Here is a 27587-nt window from a genome sequence, read left to right as displayed (position 1 = left end):
AAAAAACAATATACCACGTGACATGGTGCTGTAGATACAAAATAATCTTTCCAAAGTTAACGACCATATTTGAGAAATACCATTAATCGAAAGTTTTTGTGTTTTATACCAAAAGGTAGGTATAGCGAAAAGTTACAAGTAAAGGAATTTCAAAAACGATTTTTTGTTTGGCTATTGATAGTTGTATTTGTGACGGCAGTTCTTCAGACCTCCATAATTCACAAAGAGTAGTTAACACCTATTGTTTTTTCTTACTTTTTCATTACTTTTACACGTTGTTTCTAACGTGAAGAATAAGTTTAGCCAAACTAATTTTGAAATACGGTATATCAAAGGAACACATATAAAAATGATATCACTATAAAAACAAATGAAATACTAGATAAAATTGAGCAAAAATAGTTACCAAAATTACAGAAAAAGATAAAACAAAACAAAAAATGGTGAAGTTTGTTGAGTGAAATGAATTATTGAAAGAAAATTAATTGAACTAATAGAAATGTTAAATAAAAAAAATGTCACATTTCAATATTTTTTTAATAATTAAATTCTCAGGGTTGTCGAAATTAAAAATTAAGTGATTTTTTTTAATTAGACTTATTTTGAAGCTTGTTATCTTGAAAAATACATTTTAAACCCTGTTTTTTTTTTATAAATAAATTGAAAAAAAAAACGCAATTAAAAAAATTTAATTGATAATTGAAACTTTAAAAACATTAAACATTGAAAAATTACTTATCTCACAAATTAACGTCCAATAAAGTAGATCCAGTCTTCATACAGGAATTCGGTTATAATAAATATATCTTTCCCAAACTCTTGAAAATTAAATCTTTTTTTTTTTTTTTTTTTTGAGAGAGAGTGCTTTAAAATCGCCGGGGAATGCCGCCTAAAATTTTAAAGAAGTAAATTTTAGGAGTTTAGTGCCTTTCAAAGACGGTTATCATAATTTATTATCATCCTTTAATTTCCTTTTTTCCTCCCCCACACCTTTCCATGTGGTTCAGTAGTTAACCAGTGCTCCTGTTGCTGTCAGTCAGCTATCTTTACCTAAGTTTTAATTTCTAGTTAAAAGAATTTTTCATGAATAGAATCAGCATTTTTAAAAATTATTTTTTAGTTGTATATATTGTATTTACTCTTTGAAGTTAAGGAAGGTTAAAAAAAATTGGTGACTTAGGCAAAAAAAAAAAAGACACTGCGATTTCGACCCTCACTAATAAAACTGCTCTGAGTGACTAGTTGGTAATTTTTTGTTCCTTTTCTTTTTTATTTTGCTCCTCCAATTCATTTGGATGCTTCATAGTTAAATGTTTTAACATGTTGGTTGTGGTCATATTAGATGGTTTTGTTCCTCGCGATATTTTAATTTGACAGACTTTGCAAATGGCTTTCAACTCATGATCTTCATCAACTTCAAAAAGTTTCCATGCAAGACTTTTTTTGGACTTTGAGGCCATATTAGAAAATTCAGTTTATCTGTAAACAAATAAATTACTATTAAATTTTGTTTTAAAGCTAGTCACTTATTTGGATAATTAATTGAAAATAATCCGCTAAAAAAGACAAAAAGAAAAAAATATAAAGGGATGGAGCGGTAAATTGTACCAACCAGTAGTTAACAAAAAAAAAAAACTTATAGAATTTAATTTTTGAAACCAATGTATAAAAGTTTACATAATGAAATGCAAATATGCATTTCTTTTGAATTTTTATTTTTTTTTGGTTGACTGTGTTCAATTCACACATGGTTGATGCGGTTCAATGTTGCTAAACTATAAGTAAAATTCTATTTATAAATACTTTTTAAAATGAAATTATTTAATTAATCGTAAATATTATTTAGACATAAAAATTAATTGATTACAACACCTTTTAAAAAATATATATTAATTTCTTTTTCATTTGGCAAAAAACTGCGTCAAACACTTTTTTTTTAATTTTCAATTTAAAATTCTAGAAAAAAGATTATATTCCGCTTTTAATATAATCAAATTCAGGGTTTTATCTTTCTGGAGAAAAAATTTTTAAAAATGGATTTTATTTCAATGAAATTTAAAAAAAAAACAACTTGACTGAATTGAATTAATTACCCTTAAATTAACGAAGGGGTTATTTAATAACTTTAGGTTTGGAAGAGATAGGTATGGAGTCGGTTTTTTTGAAACTTCAAAAGAAGCCGACTACTGTCCAAATTTTGCGAAATAATACAACGTGATCAATTTCATTTTAGAGATATTTCTTTCAAAAGCCTTCTTTTAAAAAAAGAAAAAAAGTATATTGTTCTATTAAACCTTTTACTGTTTAAATAATTTGACTTTGCTCGTTTTAAGAAAATATAAGTTGAAAAAGCATTTTCATTCACTATTAGAAGATTTGTCAGTAAAAAAAACAGTCGCCAAAAAGATAAGCGTTTTTTTTTTTTTTTTTACTCTCAATGTAGAGCCCTGCATACTTCTTTTCAAGTTAACTCTTTTGTAGTTTTGATCACAATAGATCTGAATGAATGAACCTTGTAAGGGAGGGAGCACTAAGCATTGCCCTGTTAATAATGAATTTCTTTGGTTTCTTTTTATAACATGCTACATTTCTCTCTTGCAGTTAGAAATATCAGGAATTTTTTTTATTTTTTTCAACATCAGACTAAAAGAATCGTAATGAAGGAATTGGAAAATTAAGGTATTTTTTAATGATGCGATTCCGATGCCTCCCAAAATACACGATTCTTACGATTAACGATTCCGATTCCGATTAATCGTCCCACCACTAATCAATACCATTTCGTTTTATAAAACTTGTTTACCTTTTTCTTTAAATTCCTAATTATTTTTCAACTTTTGATTTCTTTCTTGAAAGGCATGTCGGACTCTCTTGAACATTGCCCTCAATCAAGAAAACATCAAGAGTAATTATGAAGTCATCAAACTGACCTACCTGAAAGCATTGCAATCTGCCCAGGAAGCCAAACATTTAAACTTAGAAGTAAGTATACAACAAATCACTTTCTTTGTTCTGTTGTTTTGAAAGTATGCGTTCGTTTAACACTTAGAACGATAAGCGTGACCTGTGAGTGACCTCGGATACAATACCATGCTTACAGGGCTGTAGAGTCACATGCTTGACTCTGACTCCTAAATATTTAAAAGTTTGATTCAATCGTCAAAATCGTAATGGTGTACACCTTCTGTCAAAAATGATAGGACATATATATATATTGTATCTTAACCCTCAAAACTGAAATATTGTCAATACCCGTCTCCCCCTCCCCCCCCCCTTATTATCTCCTACCTCAACCCCTTCCTTTTTTTTTCGTATTTCTTCTAAAATACTTCTTCCTAATACTAACAACCACTTCTGTAAGGTCTGACAAGACTGTTAGATCATAAACATGGTCCAACATCTGAAACATATGTAACCAAACAGATAAAATATATATATTTATATATATATATAAAAGGCTTCCTTCAATATTGACAGACTATGGATACCCACTGTAAGAGTGCCTGCGCGTGAAATTTTTTTTTTTTTTTTTTTTTTTTTTTTTTTTTTTTTTTTGTGGCAAGAGTTGTGCAATCTCCAACCACACCTTTCTTAACTCAATATTGTTGAATACCAGTGGTAAGTGGAGGTTCAAGACGACTGAAAACAATGCCGAGATAATCGTAAAGCACATACAGCGTCTAGAATTCCCAAGTGGTCACCCATGTGGTACTAGCCAGACTCAATGTTGCTTAACTTCATTGATCTGATGAGAACCGGTGTGTTAACATGATTATGCCGTATATGTATGTATGTATGTGTATATATATATATATATATATATTATGCCGTAGATGTATATATATATATATATATATATATATATATATATATATATATATATATATATATATATATATAATGTTAAAAGTCCACGTATGCTTCTAGGATAGTGATTTAAAGGTTATGAGGGTTTTTTGAAGCATGAAAAACGATGTTACTTTTTGTATTTAATATTTTTATTATTATTTTTATATTTCAAGTGGACCGCTCTTGGTCACAAAAAGTATCGAAAAAGTTTCGATACTTTTTTGTGACCAAAAAACCCTCATAACCTTTAAATCAAAATAAATATATATATATATATATTTATATATATATATATATATATATATATATATATATATATATAAATACACACACATACATATATGAGTTAAGATGGTAGAATATTATTCATTTTATTATTTATTAAGTTGCTCAATTATTATTATTTATTAAGTTGGTCATTAAAAAACAAGAAACCTTCTTAAATTATAGGCATTATAATAACATCTTAGCAATATAAACATTTTTAGTATCAATGTTTTTACTTTATTAACAGTTGTTTCAGCAAATTACCATCTTGACTCATCTTATTTGTTTCCACAAATGTAACTGATTTACATAGATGGTATCAATACAATTGTAGATATATATATATATATATATATATATATATATATATATATATATATATATATATATATATATATATACTAGCAGAAGTACCCGTCGTTGACTGGGTTCAAACCTATCTCTTTACAACCCCCTCCCTTTTCATAACCTATCATACTTTCATCAATCACAGTCCATTTTCTGTAGGCTGTTTTTATATGATAGGTTATGAAATGGAGGGGGTTGTAAAGAGATACGTTTTGATACTCAAGATAATTTTCACAAAAATATATTTTTTATATCAACTTTGTTTCCATTCGTAGCCAAGAGTGACCAACAAAATGATGTTTCCTATATATAATAATATAAATATACAAGAAATAAATGTTACCATAGTCAATAAAAGTTACTTTTATGGTAGAAAAGTCCATTGGTTTGTATTTTTAAGTAGTTTGTAAAAAAAAATTTTTTTCTTTTTAATTCACGAACCGGTTTAAAAGAAATCAAAATGCCAGCGACTTTGAAATGGAGAACCCCGTTTTCAATTTGAAGGAGGGGAACCTGAGCATTCTGTGTTAACAATTTAAGAGAGTTCCGTCAACGTAAGGAATATTTATAAACATATTTTAATGTTTTCCATTATTTTGTGCTTGAGGAATATTCGATTATGGCATGTGTAGTTTATATAAAAATTCATTTAAGTAGTTATCGCCTCAAATGTCGTTTTAATTTCGGTTCACTGAAATTATTTCAAGTAAAGAGTATTAAAAACTATTTCAAAACAAAAAAATAACATGAACTGAACTTTTATTGACTATGGTAAGATTTATTTCTTGTATATTTATTTTTTCGGGTAGTCGTTTGTTGGCTTTTCTGCTAAACACTTTTACTAAATAATATCGACAAAATATCAAAAAAACAAAGAAACAAAAACAGTTTTGAAAAAAGTTTTACTTACTTTAGTAAAATAATCCGAAACAGCAAAATGGAATATTAAAAAAGTAAACACATAATTACTTTAGTTTTTTTAAGCAAAGAATCAATATAAATATGAATAAGAAGAAAATGGCGCCCTTTTCAAGCAGAACAGCTTCCTTTCAGCTTTACAGTATTGAACGGTGTAGTATTGCGCCGTCGGATTCAGGGTTGTACTATTGTAATGTAAAGAACACGCAGAAAGGGTTGTAATCAACTGAATTCCTTCTAGTACACTGACAAAAAAGTCTTAAACAGATATATAAATAAAAATAAAAAGGTTATGTAAATGTTTTTAAAAAGCCATGTAATCACGTGAACAGGATTTTTCCTTCTTTTGACACGATAACAAGTAACATTCTTATTTTTTATTATTTATCTATTTTCGAAAGAGTGCCACGTGCAAGTGGAGAAGAAAAAAACAGAATTATGCAAAATTTGTATCGAGAATTGTCTAAAGTTCCGACATTTCTTTTTTTGTCTTTCACTTTAATAAGAACGTGAATTTATGAGGTGAATTTATTCGACACAATATGATTCAACTCAAAAAAATAAATAAAAGCTAACGTGAATTAAGATTAAAGTTAAGGTGTTATCGTGGACCCTCACCCCTTTTAAAAAACCTTGTGACATATTTCCATTTTATGGAGGTCAGGCGCGAACGAACACCCAATAATTTTATTATACCATATTTCTTCAAACTGAAGCATAATTATCAAAGTATTCTTTCGCAAATAGATATGAAAAGTCTTTGTTAAAGTTTGTGCCATATTTCCATGAAGTACAGGCGTGAACACAGACCCCACAATTTTATTATACCATCCCTATTTAAGTTTAAACATACTTATAAAAGTATTCTTATGTACATCTATATCAAAAACCCTTGTAAACGTTTTTTTTTTTTTGTTGTTTTTTTTTTTCATTTTTTATTTCCATACTTTGCGGACCAGGCGCGAACGCAGACCCCACAATTTTTATGAACCACCATTCTGCCAGATCAAACATACCCATTCCTGATCCTCGATACATCTATCATTATATGTAATCAGTTTTTTTTTAAATAGTCAACCATATAGGAGCCTATTCGTGACCAGACACACACACACATTCAGCTTTATATTATAGATGTGCATGCCTTCATAGGTGTGAGTATATAGATAGAATCTTCTCTCAATTCTCGACTAATACTTTAACCCTAAATTTTTAGATAAACTCAGAGCTATCTTAATGTATAGGCTTTAAGACATAAAGATGCATAAATCATAAACTTAACTGATATTAATATGATCCAGTAAACTCCAAAATTTTAATTACTGTTTATAAGATGCTTGTATTTGTCACTTCCTATAATATATTAACAATATATCTATTATATAAACTTTTACTTGAATAAAATAAATATTAACAACTTCTATAAATTAGATATAACAAATGATGTAGTTTATTTAATTTTTGTATGATTTTGACTTTTATTTGCACTGAGGATTATTATTAAATATTTATAGAGTAGATTAAACTTATTATATTAAAGTTGGAATCTTACACTTCTCATAATAACATTTAAAGTAATATTAAAATTAAGTCCTTATATTTAAATTGATTTTTAATTCAAACTAAGTTTTTAACAATAAATTTTACCACCATTATTATAAATTTATAAATGGAACTAAGCAAATAAATGTCTAGAATATACGTGCTCATCATCATAGCAATAAACTGCAGAGAGATTGACTACGCTTCACTCTGTTTTCCCTTTCGTCTTCAGTTTCCCCTTAATGAATTCCTTATTTCCTGTCACCTAACGAGTGCAGCTGTTCTGACCTAATTAAAGTAACTAAGAATACCTTTCATTGAGTCTCGAAGTTGCTGATTAAACCACCTTCTGCTTTCTTCTACGTGTCCAAACACACACTATAGAAATTATTAATTTTTCAAAAAAAGCCCTCCAAATGTTTGTTTTTTTATTATTATTATTATTATTATTATTATTATTATTATTATTATTATTATTATTATTATTATAATAATAATAATAATAATAATAATAATAATAATAATAATAAGACTGGCGGTTTCTGTCGCCTGATGAAATCTTTTTATATTGAAACAGTAGATTCATTGTCATGACAAATGGTAATTTTGTTTACCTAAATTGAATAAAATAATATCCTGCTCTTTTTATTGTGCACTATCATTAAATTCAAGGGTTTTTACTTTTGGATATTTTTAACCTAGAATATATATATATATATATATATATATATATATATATATTCAGTTGAGGTTGTAAGTGACATGATAGAAGCATTGATTAAAGTTTAAAATGAATACGTATGTATTATATTTTTATTGAAAGTCAATCACAACATAGATATAAAGGATAAAGAATATTTATTTAAAATTAATATATTTCGAAGTCAAACATCATCTTCAGAATTTTGTATTTTTTTTTTTTTTTTTTGACATGGTTTTGATAAGAAAGTCAGTTATTAAAAGAAAGTCTGCATGTTGTCCTCAGCGGTGTTGTTTTGAAATGACGGGTGGGCATCGATTACGCAAGATTCAGTTAAAGTTTGTAACTTTAACTGAATCTTGCGTAGCTGACAATAAAATATTGTTTATCCTTCATATCTGCGTTGTGATTTACTTTCAAAAAACTATAATACATACATATTTATTTTATATATTTATATTTATCCTTTGTTTCTCTCTCTTATAGCGTCATACTCTTCGTTCACTCATTCAATTTCAAGAAACTTACAAGAAAGAAAGCAAAAAGTATACAGAAAAACTGAAGTTGTTAGGAGGGAAAATAAGGACATCAAGTGATGCTGATCACTCTGATGAAGATGATGATGATGATGATACTACACATGCCTCGGACAGTTGTTCTCTGTCTCAAAATGTCACAGACACAGATGAACAAATTGATATGTCAGATCTCACTGAATCGGGTAAGGTAATTCTTTCTTCTTAACTATCATTGATTTTTGCAACAATGAAATCCATATTGTTTATCACTAAGTAAATTGCTTTTTGCTGACGTGATTGAAGACTTCTTGATTTTATGTTGAGGATTAACTATTAGTACTTATTTTGGATTGAGTTTACATCGACTGAAACATTGTGAAAATAACACCCAAGATGAGAACACTAGTCCTAAGAATTTTTTTTTTTTTTTTTTTTTTACATAGGCATCACCACATTATCAAGGCCAAGAGGCCACTCAAGGATAAGGGTTAAAGAGTGTACAGTAGAAATTGGATAATATAGTAATCATTAGTAATGAAAATTTGGTAAATTTGATAACTTATGTGGAACGGCTCATCAAGAACTTATTTACGTTAGACTTGAAGACAACCATATTGTAGTCAGCCGGAAAGCAGGAAAACGGAAGACAATTCCACAGACGTGCAGTTCTAAGAAAGAAGCTTTGTTCATGGAATCTAAGTTTAGGTTTAGGCACAGATAAAGAGTAAGGGGAATTATTGATAGTGTTTACAGCTAGACGAGTGTTTCTTGTGAAAGTTTGGCGAGGGGGGACCATAGATTGAAGCTCAGTCGAACACTTTCCATGAAAATAACGATACATCAGAGACAAACTCGCAACATCTCTTCTGTGAGATAGAGGTTGCAAGGAAGAGAAAAGGACATCTCCTACGAGCCCTATTTTGAACTCTATCAAGGCAGGCCAAGTCCTTTCTAGCAGCTCCTGCCCAGATGTGGCAACAGTATTCCATCCTTGGACGTACCTGGCTCTTATATAGATAGAGAATAGCATCAGCAGTGAGATATCTACCGGATCGATAGAAAGATCCCACCATTTTTCCAGCGGCCTTGGCAACAGATTTGATGTACGTGTTCCATTTAAGATCAGGAGTAATGGTCAAGCCAAGAAGCTTGTCAAAACTTGAGGCCTCCTGGAGACGAGAGCCATTCATTTCAATTGATGCCAGATGTGGATCAGAATGTTGATGATGTAAAGAGAGAAGCTTGGTTTTAGATGCGTTAAAAGTAACCAGCCACTCCTTACCCCATTGTACTACGTGCTCAAGATCAGAGGAGAGAGAATTGGAGAGAACTTGGTCGTTTACTGTCTTAGATGTGCTACCATAAATGGTAGTGTCGTCAGCATAAATGTCTACAAATGATGTAAGGATGTGATTTGGAAGATCATTAATGTAGATCAGGAAAAGAGTTGGGCCCAGGATGGATCCCTGAGGGACATCGGCATTAATACTGTGAGCTTCTGATTTTTGCCCCTCAACTACTACTCTTATGAACCTATCAGAAAGAAATGATTTAATAATTGAGAAGACATTTCCAGCAATACCATAGCTAGAGATCTTATGAAGTAAACCTTTATGCCATACCCTATCAAAGGCCTTAGATATGTCGAGCAATTGCCCTAGAAAGGTTGCCTCCGTCGAGAGATTTGCTAATCCTATGAGATATAACTGTAAGCACATCTGCTGTAGATCTAGCAGAACGGAAACCATATTGAGTGTCACTAAGAAGGTTATTTTTGTTGAGATGATTGATTACTTCTGTATTTAACACAGATTCCAGCAACTTACTCATGACGCACAGGAGACTTATTGGCCTGTACTGAGAGGGGGATGAGCGATCACCTGAATTCTTAAATACAGGGCATACTGATGAAATTTTCCAGGGAGATGGGAAACTATTCTCCTTAAGACAACGTTTAAACAGTTTTGTAAGTATGGGCGCTAGTTCAGGTTGAAGTCTTTTGAGTACTATAATTGGAATACCGTCAGGGCCAGTTGCTTTACTGGAATCAAGGTTTTTGATTAGCTTGGTAACATCACGTACAGATATACGTATATCACATAGCGTGTTTTCTGATACAGGAGGAAATATTGGGGGTTGGCATCCTTGATTGCAAAGGTTAGAATTAGCTGCAAAGTTCTTGACAAAGAGTTTGGCTTTGTCTGATGCTGACGAGATTACCTCAGGTCCATTGATAATAGTTGGGATGGAGCACACGCTTCTGTTCAGGATTCTGTTTGCTATTTGCCAAAACTGGTGGGAACCAAGCCGCTGCTCAGCTACTTTGGACTTAACAGATTGAGCATACAACTCTCTTGCATTCTTTATTACTTTCTTACAATGGTTGCTGGCAGTCCTGAAAGCGGCTTTAGTTTTCATACATCTATTACGTTGGAAACAGTGGAAAAAGTGATTTCTGTGCGCAATGGCAGATTTATCAAATTCAAACAACCTCGTGTGCACAGGAGACCAATTGGTCTATACTAAGATGCAAAAAAAAAAAAAAAAACAACAACAATCGCCAATATTTTTAAATACAAAGCAGGTCAATGAAATTTTCCAGTGAGATGGAAGGCATTTTTCATTAATGCAATGATTAAGTAACTTTGTAAAGATTATAACTAATTTTGGCAGCAGATTCTTAAACATAGTGACTGGATTGCCATCCAGTTGTCTTGCCAGCATCTTGATAATTTTAACAACATCCCAAACAGATATATAGATATCTCTTAAAGTATCTTAAATTGTACAGAGAAATTCAGGAAGTAGGTGGACTTGATGATCAAAATGGAATTTTTGAGACAAAGTTTGTTGCCAAAATTTTGACTGTCAGATGCTTTAATGTAATGATGGTTAGGATAAAAGTCTTACGTTTGTTCAGTGCCATATTTGTTATTCGCCAAAATTCTTGAGAACTCAAGTTTCTCCTCAGCAAATCTGAATTTAATAAATCAGGCATAAGAATTTTTGCTTTTCCTATAATCTATTTGCAGTGGTTGCAGGCAGTTCTAAAGGTAGTTTTGGTTTCAGGGTATCTCTTCCATTGATAGTAATCGAAATAGTGGTTTGTGTAAGCAATGGCAACAGCATACTTAGATGTGAACCCTGGCTGTTTGATCTCTATTAGCAGTTTTTTAGAAGTTATAAACTTTTAAATACCAGCGATTAGCCAATCGAATTTATTTGAGGCAACGCAGGACACATATTTCTGTGCGGTTTATTCATCCATCTAAACAAAGATTTTACTTATTATAAACCATTTATTGGTTAAATATTTACACACACACACGCACACCTGTTTTATTTATATAAATTTAAAAAAGAACTTAGAATTTCACTATTAGCAATAAAAAATATATCCGATTCCATAAAATTTGAGTGCATCCACACAAACCAATCATACACTCTCCAAACTCCCCACCCTAAAAAAGGGGGTTAACCAGTCTAGATACCTACCATTTTGTTTATTATAATAATGCTTTTTCTATCTTTTTTTTTAAGTTCGTCTATAAAACTTTAAATCTTTTTTGTTTGTGTTGTTTGTCTATTCAAGAGTCAGAAGAGGAAAAAGAAGAAGAAAAAGATGAAGCAGAGAAAATTGTTCCACTGACAAAAAGACGAGCAAGCTCAACACGAATTAAGGTACGATTTTCCTCTATTGTAGTAGTAATGGTAGGTGTTGCGTGATTAGCTTAGCGGATATTGGCGCAGAAGATTGGATCAGCTATTCTAAATCATTTCTGTTGGAGTGATTTACACATTAGAAGAGGTATGAACCCCCGGTTTCCTTTCAGTTATAGGTAAAATAACAATTTGTGCTCAATTACAGTGACATCATGTTGATATACCAGTTTCCATCAGATCATCAAAGTTAAGTAGCATTGAGCTTCATCAGTACTTAAATGAGTAATCACTTGAAAATACCAGTAAGCAAATATTCTGTTCAGGTGTATAAATATTTTAATGGGTGTATAAATATTTTAATGAGTGTATAAATAAATTATTAGGCATATAAATATTTTAATAGGTGTATAAATAAATTATTGGGCATATAAATATTTTAATGCGTGTATAAATAAATTATTAGGCATATAAATATTTTAATAGGTGTATAAATAAATTATTGGGCATATAAATATTTTAATGCGTGTATAAATAAATTATTGGGCATATAAATATTTTAATGCGTGTAAAAATAAATTATTGGGCATATAAATATTTTAATGCGTGTATAAATAAATTATTAGGCATATAAATATTTTAATAGGTGTATAAATAAATTATTAGGCATATAAATATTTTAATGGGTGTATAAATAAATTATTGAGTGTATAAAGTCAGCGATGCACTTTGTGTCATAAAGATATTAATAGTTCAAGACATCCATTCAGTCATGAATTATATAAAATGGTTTACAAAAGATATTGTCCCTATTTATTGGCCTTCCCACGAAAGCAGAGTTAGACACAAGGTTGGTTTTTATGAGAGGAAAATTCAGTTCTCCAAAAAGCCACTCTCAATGAGGGTAAAAATATAAAAATTACCTCGGTGTAGAGCAACTTCTCTTTCACTCACTGAGGACACAACCTGAAGGCTGGGGAAAAGAATAAAAGTGTTCTCTGTTTGCATTAAATAATCTTAGAAGGTGATCAATTGAATTATAGACTCGCTAAAACAAGCAAATATGAAAAGGACCGATTCGATTTGACTCCATTTGCTCTCATTCCTAGTTAGTTGTGCGCATACATTGAACTTGTAAGCATATGATACTCAAAATGTTTGTATTTTTTATTAAAACTATCTATACATTGATTTGTTTGTTTTTGTTTATTTCTTTTTTTTTTTTGTATTTAGTTTTAAAAAAAAAAGCCTACAAATTCATAAAGAGCATACCTTTTTAAGTTATAAATTTTTGCCTCAGCACTTAAGCAGGCTAGACACAAGGTTGGTTTTAAATGTAGAAAAGATCCAGCTCCCCAAAAGGAGCTCTCTGAATTGGAACGAAAGTAAAAATTGGCTCAGTCTAGAAGGATTTCTTCCCCCCCCCCATCCCCTGATCAAGGACAGGAAAGACATTGAAAAAACAATGCAGAATAATTTTAATTTAAAAAAAAAAAGTTTCACAAGAAAAATATATATATATAATATAAATACATATATATAAATTTTTTTTATGATGTATTTGTTAAATGTTCTTTTATTTGTTTATACATTTTGCTTGCAGAAAAAAATTTCTGCAACATGTTCTTTTTTTTTAATATACTTTCCTTTTTCTTAAAATAAGTACGAAAAACAAATAATGGAGAATATTTTTTTTATTTAAAAAAAAACAAACGTTAGTCAGAGTAAAAATAACAAATCCGTAATTAACCCTTATCGCCAGGTGGCTTCTATACCCTAATAAAAAGTTGAGCAGTGAGATGTCTGTTCACATTACACTTGAACTTCTGCATAGGTACAGTCAGGGAACAGGAGACCATGAGGGAATTCCAAAGTCTAGCAGTTCAAGAGAAGAAGCTGTAAGCATAAGAGGCTTTTCGGCATCTTGGAGCCTCTATAGTAAAGGGGTTGGATTTTGCTGCTTGTTTGGTTAGTTGGAGGTATTTACTTCGAGGAGGCACATGTGCTATGAGTTGGCAGAGCACATTTTCTTAAAATACTTGTAAAACAGGCGTAGAAATGCAACATTGCAGCTATGTAACAGGGTTTGGAGTTTGGTTGCTAGTGTGGAACCTATTAGGTTGAAGAATCTTTTTTGGACCTTGTCTAAGAGTGAAAGACTGGTGGGAGATGAACCAGCCCAGATGTGGCAACAATATTCCGTGTATCAGGTGTGAGTAATTTTCTGGAGCAGAGAAAGCTCACCTTCTTTGTAGCAGCCTTAGCAATATCTTCAGTGTCAGCAATTAAGCAAACTTGAGCCTGGGCAGTATTTTAATAATTGACCATTTAAAAATACCAGGTACTTCAAGTTAAGAAGTGAATGTTTAAGTTTCACCAAATATGCTTGGGCATAAATTCCCTACCCTTAGCTATGGGCAAAATAATAGAGTAGTTTAGACTATGCATTATTGATTTCATAAGTTGGAATGGTATACCTTGATGATTGTACAGAAGATTATTAAGTTATATAAAGTAATATAAAAAAAAAACACCTCTTGGTGCAGAGGTGTTCTTAAAAAAAAAAAGCTAATAATTAAAAAATAACATTTGTAATATGAGGTCAAGTAATAAAAAGAAAATTGTTAGCATACTGTTGTTACTTAAGGAAAACTGTTTTTTATAGATAGCAAATGGAAATAACATATTGAAACAAATTTGATATATTGAAAAAATTATTTTAAAATAATTTCCTTTTTTTTTTTCTTTTTCTTTTTTTTTCTTTTTTTTTTGCAAATAAATCAAATACCAGTAATAAATACTTAAATATTTTTGTTTTATGTCACAAAAAATGTCTGCTTGAAAACAATTTTGTTTTCTATGTGCTAATATATTTCAGTTACTTTATGGACCTAACTAGTAATTGCCCCTAGTGGCCTTAGATGTAATCAAAAGAAAATTTCAATGATGTCTTTAGATTTATTGTAAACCTTTGTTGAAACTTATTTGGATGTTCTGTTAACATATCAATTTCTTTGACACAGACATTGACATCACCTCTCCAATCCACACATAGTGATCCCTACTCTAAAACTTAATATATTTAATGGTACTGCTAGTGTGTGTGTGTGTGTATATATATATATATATATATATATATATATATATATATATATATATTTACCAAGTTAAAGGTATTCAAGAGAGAAAACTCATGAATTTAACAAATTATTAAGAGGACTCAATAAAAAACGAGATATATTTTTATTGATATGGTCATGACACTGGACATGCTAATGTTTTGGACAGATGGTTCATTAAAACCACAAGTCCTCGTCAGGCGACTTAAAAAATGTGTGTCTCAAACCTTTTATTTGAGGTTTGAGAACGGGCTTTTTTCTGTGGAAGACAAACACTTCTAAGTCGCCTGACGAGGATTTGTGGTTTAGCCAACAATCTGTCCAAAACATTAGCATGTCCAGTGTTGTGACCATATAAATTTGTCTATATATATATATATATAAGATAAAATAAATATAGGTATATATGAATTTATTTGTCAGTTCAATAAGGAAAAATATCAATAGAAAGAGGAGTTATAAACCTAAACATTTCAAAAGAGGAGTTATATACCTAAGCATTTCAAAGGCTTATGCTTTTCATCATTATTTTTATTTTGTTTATTCTACATTTCCTTCCTAATGTGCTCTAAGCTAGATGTCACATTTCCCTATATTTGTAATCTAGCTCCTTTCTCCTCTTCTAATGAGAAGCATTAGGCTTCAAAATTCGTAGGTATAAAGAATGGTTATAATCCCTCTTTCTATTGCTGTTTTTCCTTAATGAACCGACATATATATATATATATATATATATATATATATATATACAAGGTGTCCATAAAGTCCGTGTGCACTTTAAAAAAATTATAACTTTATTTGTATTTGCAATAGAAATAATCTGTAAAATGGATTTGAAAGAAGTAAATCTATATTTTTTAAGCTTTTATTGAAATTTTATTTAACTTTCCACATGCCCTCCATAATTAGCAATACAAAGGGTAATATGATTTTGCAGTTCACGAAAAACAGCTGCTAAACTCCTGACTGACAAACAATATGGATTCAGGCAAGCCCGTTCAACAGTAGATATCTTAACTGTAGTTTCTGAACGTATATACCGTTCATTGGATAAAACAGGGGAGGGTAGAGCGGTGGCCCTCGATATATCTAAGGCTTTTGACAGGGTATGGCACAATGGTCTTCTAAGGAAAATTAGATCATATGGAATCACTGGAAGAATTCACAATGTAATTAAATCCTTCTTAAGTAATAGAAAAATCAAAGTTGTCCTCGACGGTCGTACATCCAAATAATATGACATAAATGCGGGAGTACCTCAGGGGTCTATCCTTGGACCCCTATTATTCCTGATATTCATAAACGACCTCCCTGATAAAATTGTTTCGGAGATGGGTATATTTGCCGATGACACCACTCTCTATAACAGATATGAGGGGAAAACAAATGAACACATATCCAAGGAAATGGCAGAAACACTAGAGGATGACCTCCAATCCGTAGTGGAATGGGGACAAAAATGGTTGGTCACATTCAATGCTGCTAAGACTAAGCTTGTTTCCTTCAATAACTACAAGAAACCTTCTCTACCACCAATAGCAATGGCCAAGAACACATTACCTGAAAGTACTTCTTTTAAAGTCCTCGGCCTAACGTTTACAGGGAATATGAACTGGAATAGATACATTGAGAGCATTGCCAAGGCTGCTGCAAGGAAGGTTGGCTCCCTCTACCGTGCTAGAAAACTACTTACGCCTGACAGTATCCGATACCTCTATAAGGCAACCATTCGCCCATGTATGGAGTACTGTTGTCACATCTGGGCTGGAGCATCTGCCGCTTGTCTCTCACTCCTGGACAGGGTTCAAAAGAGAGTCGCCAACCTGATAGGTCCTGAACTGTCATCTAGGCTTCAGCCTCTGTCCCATCGACGAGATGTTGCATCCCTCTGCCTGTTCTACAAATACTTTAATGGTGAATGCTCTGACGAACTGCAAACACTTGTACCTCCCCGACGTAACTACCCCCGACAAACCCAACAAGCTACTAAGTCTCATCCCTTTACAGTAGAGATCCCTAGGTGCAAGAAAGCCTTTTACTCCAATAGTTTCTCCCCCAGAACTGCGGGTCTTTGGAACTCCCTTCCGGGATTCTGCTTTCCCAACTGCAATGATATGCAGAAGTTCAAGTGTAATGTTAACAAACATCTTTCTACTCATCTCCCTTCATAATGACCCCGCTAATTAAGTCCCTGATAGTAGCCCCCTGCTTCAAAGTAGCACTGTGCCTTGTTTGGGGTGAAAATTGAATTTAAAAAAAAAAAAAAAAACATTTGCCAAATGATTTATAGTAATGCCTGAAATCACATTAGTTATTCTAGCTTTCAAATCTTCCAATGAACTAGGTTTGGTTGCATACACAATTGTTTTAACCTGTCCCCATAAAAAAAAAATCTAATGGAGTCAAATCTGGCGAACGTGGATGCAAATGAAATGGTTCACCCCTTCCGATCCATCTTTTAGGAAATTCCTGATTTAGAAACTGTCTAACATGCCGAGCAAAGTGACAGGGAGCTCCATCTTGTTGAAACACTGTATCATCTTTCAAGTTTAATTGTTCAAGTTGCGGAATAAAGTAATTCTGCAACATATCTGAGTAGCTGTCACTGTTAATAACACGATCTTCAAAAAAATATGGCCCTATGATTCGATTTATTCCCAAAGCACACCACACATTAACTTTAAGAGAGTCCCTTTCATGTTCAACAGTTTCATTTGGGTTTTCAGTTCCCCAAATTCGGCAATCATGCCTGTTGACCTTGCTACTAATGTGAAATGTTGCTTCATCAGAAAACAGTAAATTACTCACAAATGCATCATCATTGCAAAGTTTTTCATTGAACTGGTGACAGAAAGTTAGCCGTGCATAATAATCCTCTTCTAACAACTGTTGATGTAATTGAATTTTGTAAACTTTCATATGAAGTTTTGCCCGCAGAATCTTATGCACAGTAGACTTTGGCAGCCCGAGCTCCAATGATGCCCGTCTTACAGACTTTCTTGGACTTGCAGTAAAGGATTCTTCTATGGAAGCAACACTTTCGTCACTGACACATGGCCTTCCAGACCATGGTTTATCATGGACAGAGCCTGTCTCTTTAAATTTTTTCATCCATTTAACAATGGTGTTCCTATGAGGCGCTTTTTTATTGTATTCAATTCTAAACTTTCTTTGTACAGCAATAGTAGATTTTAATTCCGCCAACAAAAGGACACATTTTACTTTTTCCTCAATTGAAGTAGTAATACACACGGACGAAAAAACGCTTTGGATAATCACAGATTTCAAGGTAGTTCTACTAAAATAGCCATAATTCTTAAACCAAAGCACTTCAAGTCTTCAAATTACTACTGTTTTGTTCGGAAATGAATATACTTTCAAATGAATTAATAAATATAAATGTACATTATATATTTTAAGAGTTTTAAGCAAATAAAGTGATAAAAATGTGAACGTCATAAAATGGCGTTTTCGGTAAGGTTTTGTAATGACCCCCCCCTGTTTTCTAAAGGTCCGTACCGTGATTGTATGAAGAATTTCGTCATGAAATTTGGGAACCAATCAGTAGAGGTGTTAATCTTAATACTGTCAAGTGTCCGAAATATTTTTGACCATTTCTTTTTTTGTTGTGTTAAAAATAAGACTTTAATATGACTAGTATCGAACATTTTGAAAAAAAAATTCTTCGGACACCCAGTAGTAAGTAAATCAATCTTTTTACTATCTTTATCAATTAAAAGTATTATTTTATGTTGAGTAGGACCGCGGTAATTGATAATTTAAAAGGACCTACCCGAAAAAAAAATTGTTTCTATTTCTCGAATTTGGTCAAATGAAGTTAGTATTACTAGCAGCAGCAGCAGCTCCAGCCTGTAGAATCAGCCATAGCACAGCACAGTGTATAAACAACACGCGTTCTTTAATTTTTATTCAAGAACGAATTAAGAAAAACATGAAAATATGAATATAAATGTTCTTATATGTTTAATTAGAGCTATTTTGTTATCAGAATAACATTAGTTTAGAACTATTCGGTTTTCAGAATGTATAATAACAACAATCCCAACCAATTCGGCATCATGAATCTGTAGCAGTGTCAGAATCTTTGGGAAAATCGCCATTGCAAATTTGACACCCCTAAGACAAAACTGCAAATAAAATATAAAAAAAATCGTAATTTCTGTTTTTAAAGTGGGTTTTTTATTTTATTTATGGAATATACTTCCAAAATAAACTATTAAAGTTGTTTCAAACATAATAAAAATATTATTTCTTATTTGTTAAAAAACCGTGTTGACAAAATATCCGCTCGCGGTGATTGAATACGCGGACATTCATTGAATCTGTTGCAATTTCTCACATTTCTCGTCAAATTTAAAAACATGGTTAAAAAAGCAAAATAAACTTTTGTAGATTGCATGCACTTTTATTCTTTAAATTAGTTTTGAACAGCGAATTAAAACAATGTTTTACTGCGAACAGCCACAAATGTTTTTTTTTTCAAAATCAAAATAAGTATCAAAATCTCGTTTATACATAGATTCGAAAAAGTTGTCAAAAAACAAATATATAACAGATAAATGTTATCAAAGGCAAGATAAGTTACTTTTCTACCTAACTGGATAATTTTCTAGTGTTTTTATTTAATGTAACATGTTTATTCAACTCGAAAAACGTACAGTGTTTACCGATGTATTGGAAAATTAAAAATGGCGCCCGGCCCGACTCTCTTTGACACGGTAAGTTTGAGAAAAGGAGTTAAAAATAAAAAAAACTATACAAAATACTGTTAAAAACTCACCGAATATATGCCAGCCTATGTCACATGTCACGGTAACATATATTGAGCGAGTTTCTAGCAGTATTTTGTCTACTTTTTTATTTTTAACTCTTTTCCACAAACTTACCGTTTCAAGAGTCGGGCGCCATTTTAAATTTTCCAAAACATCGGTAAACACTGTTTTCAAGCTGAATAAACATGTTACATTAAATAAAAACACTAAAAAATTATCCAGTTATGTAGAAAAGTAACTTGCTTTTGATAACATTTATTTGTTATATATTTGTTTTTTGACAACTTTTTCGAATCTATGTGTATAGTAATACAAACCCTCAAAATCTATATCAATATTCTTGAAATTTTAAAAGCAGTTAGAAAACACATCACACTACAATTAGGAAGCTTTTTATTTCGTTATTTTTTTTTTTTCTACTTATTAAGCAAAAGATATTTTTACAACCTGCTCCAGCGTAGTATAAACGGCCTATGGAATTAACACCTTCAACCTCGAAAATAGAAATCAACAAATTTATGGAATTTTCTTTTACTTCACCTCTAATCCAAATTATGTGTGGCAAGTCTCCTCCTAAAACACTCTTTAACCCTAACAATAACACTAAGTTCGAGTGGCAAGCCCCCCCCCCCCAAATAAAATACCTTTGTAAGCCACATACAAGCATCTAAAACAAACAAACAAAAATAGATCCTTCCTTAAAGAAAAATACACATGAAAATAAATTGGTTAACTGTCCTAAAATGCTAGAATGGCCAGGAAATGGTGAATTATTTTACATTAAATTTTTGTGAAACTAACCGCTCCCCCCTCTAGTATTGTTTTTGTTAGCTTTGTCTCTGTCAAGTTTTCAGTATGTTCACACATAATTTTCCTTAGCCCCTACAATTAATTCAAAGTCCGAATGGCAACCCTCCCCATATTCTCATTGCATAGAAACCCTCTTAAAACTACACATAATCATCTTTAAAAAAAAAAACAAAAAAAAAAACAGTTAACTGCCCTAAAATGCTAGAATGACCTATATTAGGAAATTATTTTACATTCAATTCTAAAATAATTTGTTTATCTTTCATTAAAGTTTTTCATGGCATTTTATACATAATTTCCTAAAAAGGTAGCATCACATTTTGGAGGGGTGGTCAGAAGGAGTTGAGTGGGGTTAAACAGAAGGTGTTAATCTACAATAATACCAAAGAAATATTGCAATATATTCATTTTTAAATGGTCTTATGTTTAGATTTAAGTTTTTTGTACATAAAGCACATTACAATTCAACTTTGAGTTCTCCAACTTCTTTTCTGTTTATGGATACATGGCATTTTTAAGGAATTGCTGCATATTTATGCACATCTACTGCAGATTATTTGGAAACCATAAACTTTGGGAGATTTTCAGTTGCATATTCTGATTCCTTGTACAAAAATACACTTATATAGTAAATTTCATTTCTTAGTCTTGTGTTTTAACAAAGATATGACATTTTTACTGAAAAAGTAGTGTAAAAAATGTGACGAAACGCATATGGTCTTAAAGAGGGAAAAATATCCAAACGTGTGAGGCACAAAAATAGCCATAACTTCCTTAATTTTAATCAGATTTTAAAAATTTAAAAAGATTCTTTCTTAGCTCATCAAGCTCTTTCTGTGCATACCAATATTGAAATATTTCAAGCTATTTCAATTTTTTCATATGTATTGCTAATTGAAGCCATGGGATCAAATTGATTCTGAAAAACAAAAGAAAATATTTTTTACTTATCTAAAAATTGTTACGAATTTTGTGGTGAAAAATTATTCAATAACTATACTTAAAACTAGATACATGAAACCTTATAACATTTTTTACAGATTATTTCTATCGCAAATATAAAGTTATAAATTTTTTAAAGTGCACACAAACTTTATGGACACCCTCTATATACCTGTGAGTGAGGACAGCTGATAGTCTACTTGTATTGCACAACTACTTGTCCAGCATCCCCTCACTCACTCACCCTAACTGAAACTTTTAAATAAAATAAAATGAAATGACAGCTCAAGCAAAAGTTACGTTTAAACCAGGACCAAACTCAAAGAAAACCAACCTGCCTCCTCCCTTGAGGCTTGCATTTACTAATATCCGCGGGCTTAGAACTAACTTAGATGATGTTGAGTCATTTCTCCTTGTAAACACCCCGGATATCTTAGCATTAAGTGAAACTAACCTTCACTCCTCCTGTTGAGTCATTTCTCCTTGTAAACACCCCGGATATCTTAGCATTAGGTAGTCCTCGACGGTCGCACATCTAAACAATATGATATAAATGCGGGAGTGCCCCAGGGTTCTATCCTTGGACCTCTATTGTTCCTGATATTCATAAATGACCTCCCCGACAACATTGCCTCTGAGATGGGTATATATGCTGATGACACTACACTCTATGGCAGACACGACAGGAAGACGAATGAACACATTTCTAAAGAAATGGCAGAAACACTAGAGGAAGACCTCCAATCTGTAGTGGAATGGGGACAAAAGTGGTTGGTCGCGTTCAATGCTGCCAAGACTAAACTAGTTTCATTCAATAATTACAAGAAACCCTCTCTACCACCAATAGCAATGGCCAACGACTCTTTATCTGAGAGTCCATCTTTCAAACTCCTTGGCCTAACGTTCACAGGAAACATGAGTTGGAACAATTACATTGAAGGCATTGCCAGGGCCGCTGCAAGAAAGGTAGGCTCTCTCTACCGTGCTAGAAAACTACTAACACCCGAAAGTATTCTGTACCTCTATAAGGCCACCATTCGCCCATGTATGGAGTATTGCTGCCACATCTGGGCTGGTGCATCTGCTACTAGTCTCTCGCTCCTTGACAAGGTTCAAAAGAGAGTCGCAAATCTGATAGGCCCTGAACTGGCATCTAAGCTTCAGCCTCTGTCCCATCGACGAAATGTTGCATCCCTCTGCCTGTTCTACAAGTATTTTAGTGGTGAATGCTCTGATGAACTGCAATCACTTGTGCCCCCACGACGCGAGCACCCTCGACAAACCCGACAGGCTACTAGATCCCACCCCCACACTGTAGAGGTCCCTAGATGTAAAAGATCTTTTTACTCCAATAGTTTCTTCCCCAGAACCGCAAGACTCTGGAATTCCATTCCAGGTCCCTGCTTCCCCAACAGTACTGACGTGCAGAAGTTCAAGTGTAACGTGAACCGACACCTTGCTGCCCAAATCCCTACATAGTACCCCAGTAGTTGTTGCCCCTGATAGTAGCCCCCTACACCAAAGTGGCAATTTGCCTTGTTTGGGGTGAAAATGTAATAAAAAAAAAAAAAAAAAAAAAAACTAACCTTCACTCCTCCATTCCCTCTAACCACTTTAACATGCCTGGTTATCTCCCACTCTACCGTAAGGACTCGGACAGACATATGCATGGACTTGGAGTCTATATTCGTAACACCCTCCCCCTGACTAGAGAAATAAAACTAGAATCAGAGGACCAGGCCTTTATGTGCTTCAGACTAAATATGCAACACAATATTAGCTACTTGTATTTTCTCTACCGCTCTCCCTCAAACCAAGACTGTACCCTAATAAACAAAGTCTCAGACAGCATAGATATAGCACTCTCCCTCGATACTAGCGTACAAATACATGTATTTGGTGACTTCAATGTCCACTACAATAACTGGCTAGGATTCTCTAATCACACAGACGTAGCTGGTAGCGCAACACATAGCTTCTCTATATCCCATTCCCTATCTCAGTTGGTTACATTTCCGACACGTTTCCCAGACCAGCAAGATCAACATGCCTCACTTCTAGATCTCTTTCTGACAACGGTTCCCAATGACTGTACAACAAATGCCCACAGCCCACTCGGGAATGCTGATCACGCTGTGATAATGGTAGAAATCAGCCTAAATTCTCGCCCTAAAACTGAAGACCCACTACTCAAAACAACGAGGTATTACAAAAAGGCTGATTGGGAAGCCATCAGGGAGCTCATCAGAGATGCCCCATGGCAAAATATCTTTACTCTTCCAGCAGAACAGTGTGCAAATGAGACCCCTGAATGGTTCAAAACTGCTATTGAAGCACATGTTCCCGCACGGAAATTCTATAGCAAGCCCCACTCCTCCCAATGGTTTACTTCTGCTTGTGCAGCTGCCATTTATCAAAGGCAGCATGTGTTCCGCAGATTCAACCGACATAAGTCCAGCTCAAATAAACAGAAGTTTATAGAAGTTAGAAATAATTGTAAGAGAGTGATAGAGACAGCTAAGACAGATTACTCTGAAACCACCAGAAAACGCATCGAAGCACAGAAATTAGGAACCCAGGATTTTTGGAAAATCTACAACAGCGTAGTAAATAATGGACAGTCAACTATTCCCCCACTATCAAACGATCATGAGGTTGCTTGCACGGCAACTGACAAGGCTAATCTGCTTGCCAGTCGGTTTGCCTCAAACTCCACACTGAACTCGGTACACCACTCACTCCCTGATTTTCCTCTGCGAACAGACGCCTCACTAGACGATTTGAAAATCACCCCTTCTCAGGTACATGCTATTATAAAAAACCTAGACACTATAAAAGCATGTGGACCAGATCTCATCCCGGCTGTGCTATTAAAAAAATGCTCTGCCGAGGTTGCTCCAGTTCTGTCCAAACTTTACAATAAATGCCTTAACGAATCTTGTTTTCCCGACTGCTGGAAAACCGCCTCTGTGGTACCAGTCTTCAAGAATTCTGGTGAAAGAACTGACCCACTAAATTATCGCCCCATTAGCCTCCTCCCGCTTTTCGCCAAAATATTTGAGTCCTTAGTTAATCAAGCCCTAGTCCAGCACCTAACAGCTGCTAAACTCCAGACTGACAAACAATATGGATTCAGGCAAGCCCGTTCAACAGCAGATATCTTAACTGTAGTTTCTGAACGTATATACCGTTCATTGGATAAAACAGGGGAGGGTAGAGCGGTGGCCCTCGATATATCTCAGGCTTTTGACAGGGTATGGCACGATGGTCTTCTAAGGAAAATTAGATCATATGGAATCACTGGAAGAATTCATAATGTAATTAAATCCTTCTTAAGTAATAGAAAAATCAAAGTTGTCCTCGACGGTCGTACATCCAAACAATACGGCATAAATGCGGGAGTACCTCAGGGGTCTATCCTTGGACCCCTATTATTCCTGATATTCATAAACGACCTCCCTGATAAAATTGTTTCGGAGATGGGTATATTTGCCGATGACACCACTCTCTATAACAGATATGAGGGGAAAACAAATGAGCACATATCCAAGGAAATGGCAGAAACACTAGAGGATGACCTCCAATCCGTAGTGGAATGGGGACAAAAATGGTTGGTCACATTCAATGCTGCTAAGACTAAGCTTGTTTCCTTCAATAACTACAAGAAACCTTCTCTACCACCAATAGCAATGGCCAAGAACACATTACCTGAAAGTACTTCTTTTAAAGTCCTCGGCCTAACGTTTACAGGGAATATGAACTGGAATAGATACATTGAGAGCATTGCCAAGGCTGCTGCAAGGAAGGTTGGCTCCCTCTACCGTGCTAGAAAACTACTTACGCCTGACAGTATCCTATACCTCTATAAGGCAACCATTCGCCCATGTATGGAGTACTGTTGTCACATCTGGGCTGGTGCATCTGCTTCTTGTCTCTCGCTCCTGGACAGGGTTCAAAAGAGAGTCGCCAACCTGATAGGTCCTGAACTGTCATCTAGGCTTCAGCCTCTGTCCCATCGACGAGATGTTGCATCCCTCTGCCTGTTCTACAAATACTTCAATGGTGAATGCTCTGACAAACTGCAAACACTTGTACCTCCCCGACGTAACTACCCCCGACAAACCCGACAAGCTAAGTCTCATCCCTTTACAGTAGAGATCCCTAGGTGCAAGAAAGCCTTTTACTCCAATAGTTTCTTCCCCAGAACTGCGGGTCTTTGGAACTCCCTTCCGGGATTCTGCTTTCCCAACTGCAATGATATGCAGAAGTTCAAGTGTAATGTTAACAAACATCTTTCTACTCATCTCCCTTCATAATAACCCCGCTAATTAAGTCCCTGATAGTAGCCCCCTGCTTCAAAGTAGCACTGTGCCTTGTTTGAGGTGAAAATTGAATAAAAAAAAAAATACCTATATTTATTTTATCTTGTCTATAATTTCATTCTATGTTTATGCTCCACCATCACTTCTCATATTATCTTGATAAGTCTCTGTATAAAGCATCTATCCATATTCTTTAAACCTATTTGATATGTATATATATATATACATGCATATGCATTATATGGGTGTATATATATATATGATGTGTGCGTACGATTTCAATTTCATTGTAGATAAAAAGAAATGAAAAAGGTGAAACATTACTGCATCGTGCCTGCATCGATGGCAATCTAAAACGTGTGAAATTACTACTGCAGCAGGTGAGTTCATGTTAAGAAGGTTTTGTTTTTTATTATTATCTCCTGCACTTATGTTAATTAATAAAAAGACATTTGTTCACATTACATTTAAATTTCAGCATGTTGATACAGTCGAGGAAACAGAAAGTAAGTAGGGAATTCCAAAGGTAAGTCGGCCCAAAGAAAGAAGCTATTAGAGTAGAAAATCTTCCAGCATCTAGGGACCTCTATAGTTCAGGTAGTTAAAGAAAATGCTCTACGGTCAGCTAAAAGAGGGGCATGTGGAGCAGGATGGTCCATGAAAGCACAGCTCACTCAGAAAAGGTCCTCCACAGAGCTGCAGAGAAAGGAGAGATCTACTACCAACACAGCTCCTCCTACCTCTTCCACTACCCAGTCGACCATCCATACATGCTCCCACTGCAATAAAGTCTGCGGATCAAGGATCATCCTCCACAGCCATCTGAGGCCCATACATAACCAGACCCAATCTCACTAACAGGAGAACAATCATACTCGTCACGAGTGATTGCCGATGATAATGAGTTCAGGTGGGTTGGGATATTTACATGGAGGGAGTACAAGTTCAGTAAGCTTATCGGAGCACATTTCATGGAAGTACTTGCAAAACAAGCACGTGTGATAGGAGCCGAAGTTTGGCAAATATTTTTTTTAACTTGAATTTTTTTTTTTTTTTATTATTGTTGAAATGAAATTGTGCATTTATTCTCTTTCTCTGTTTCTTTTTTAGCTTTTTTTTTTTTTTTTTTTTTTTTTTTTCACTGAAATCTCTGCAGGGAAGCATAACTTTTAACCCTATATTACCTGAATTATGATGTAGATGATTAAAAAAATATTTATTGATAACTAGCAAGATCTATAGAAATTCCACAGCAGACTCATTCATATGTAATATATTGATGTAGGCATTCTGTAGATATTCAGCGTAAATGGAGACGCTCTGATATTATTGTAGCTCTTTTGTTTAAACTGCACAAGTATTTATCTAAGCGAGCAGGGATGCCCGACATAGCCCGCTCATAAAATACACTTAAATATGGTGTTCTATTTATGCAGATTTTGTATATATATTATTATAGAGTCAATTTTCTATTGATGCTTATATATTATATAAAGTTGTGATTTCAAAAATATATCCATATATATGACTTGGGTGAATCAGCTTAAACCAAAACCAAAACTTATGAAGAAAAAAAAATATATATATAACTTGAGTTGCTTAGCTATAACCGAAACCAAAACTTATGAAGAATTCTTGGTAAAATTAATTATAAAAAAAAAATAGATGACTTGATTGCCATCAGCTATAATCAAAACCGAAACCAAAACTTACGAAGAATTCTTGGTAAAATTATTTCTTACAAGAAATGAAAGGTCATAACAATTAAACAGCAGTCACTCAGAAGAAAAAAGATGTGA

The 27587-nt window shown here is 33.4% G+C and overlaps 1 protein-coding gene and 1 pseudogene across 1 annotated transcript in view; one reads left to right on the top strand and one right to left on the bottom strand.

Annotated features, from left to right (window-relative positions):
• The window catches only part of LOC145243946 (tonsoku-like protein), a 116656-nt gene that overhangs the window by 33685 nt on the left and 55384 nt on the right, over window positions 1-27587 (top strand). The window contains exons 9-12 of the mRNA XM_080107074.1: window positions 2857-2982; window positions 8111-8345; window positions 11735-11823; window positions 26082-26168. Coding sequence (XP_079963200.1) covers window positions 2857-2982; window positions 8111-8345; window positions 11735-11823; window positions 26082-26168 — 537 coding nt within the window. The remainder of the gene's footprint in view (window positions 1-2856; window positions 2983-8110; window positions 8346-11734; window positions 11824-26081; window positions 26169-27587) is intronic.
• On the bottom strand, window positions 3669-3785 carry LOC145244038 (5S ribosomal RNA; annotated as a pseudogene).

This window comes from Euprymna scolopes, chromosome 22 (genome assembly GCF_053919585.1).
Source record: "Euprymna scolopes isolate OS-2025 chromosome 22, ASM5391958v1, whole genome shotgun sequence".
In the NCBI taxonomy this organism is placed as follows: domain Eukaryota; kingdom Metazoa; phylum Mollusca; class Cephalopoda; order Sepiida; family Sepiolidae; genus Euprymna; species Euprymna scolopes.
The sequence above is the reverse complement of the archived record's forward strand: the minus strand, read 5'-3'. Positions and strand labels throughout refer to the sequence as shown.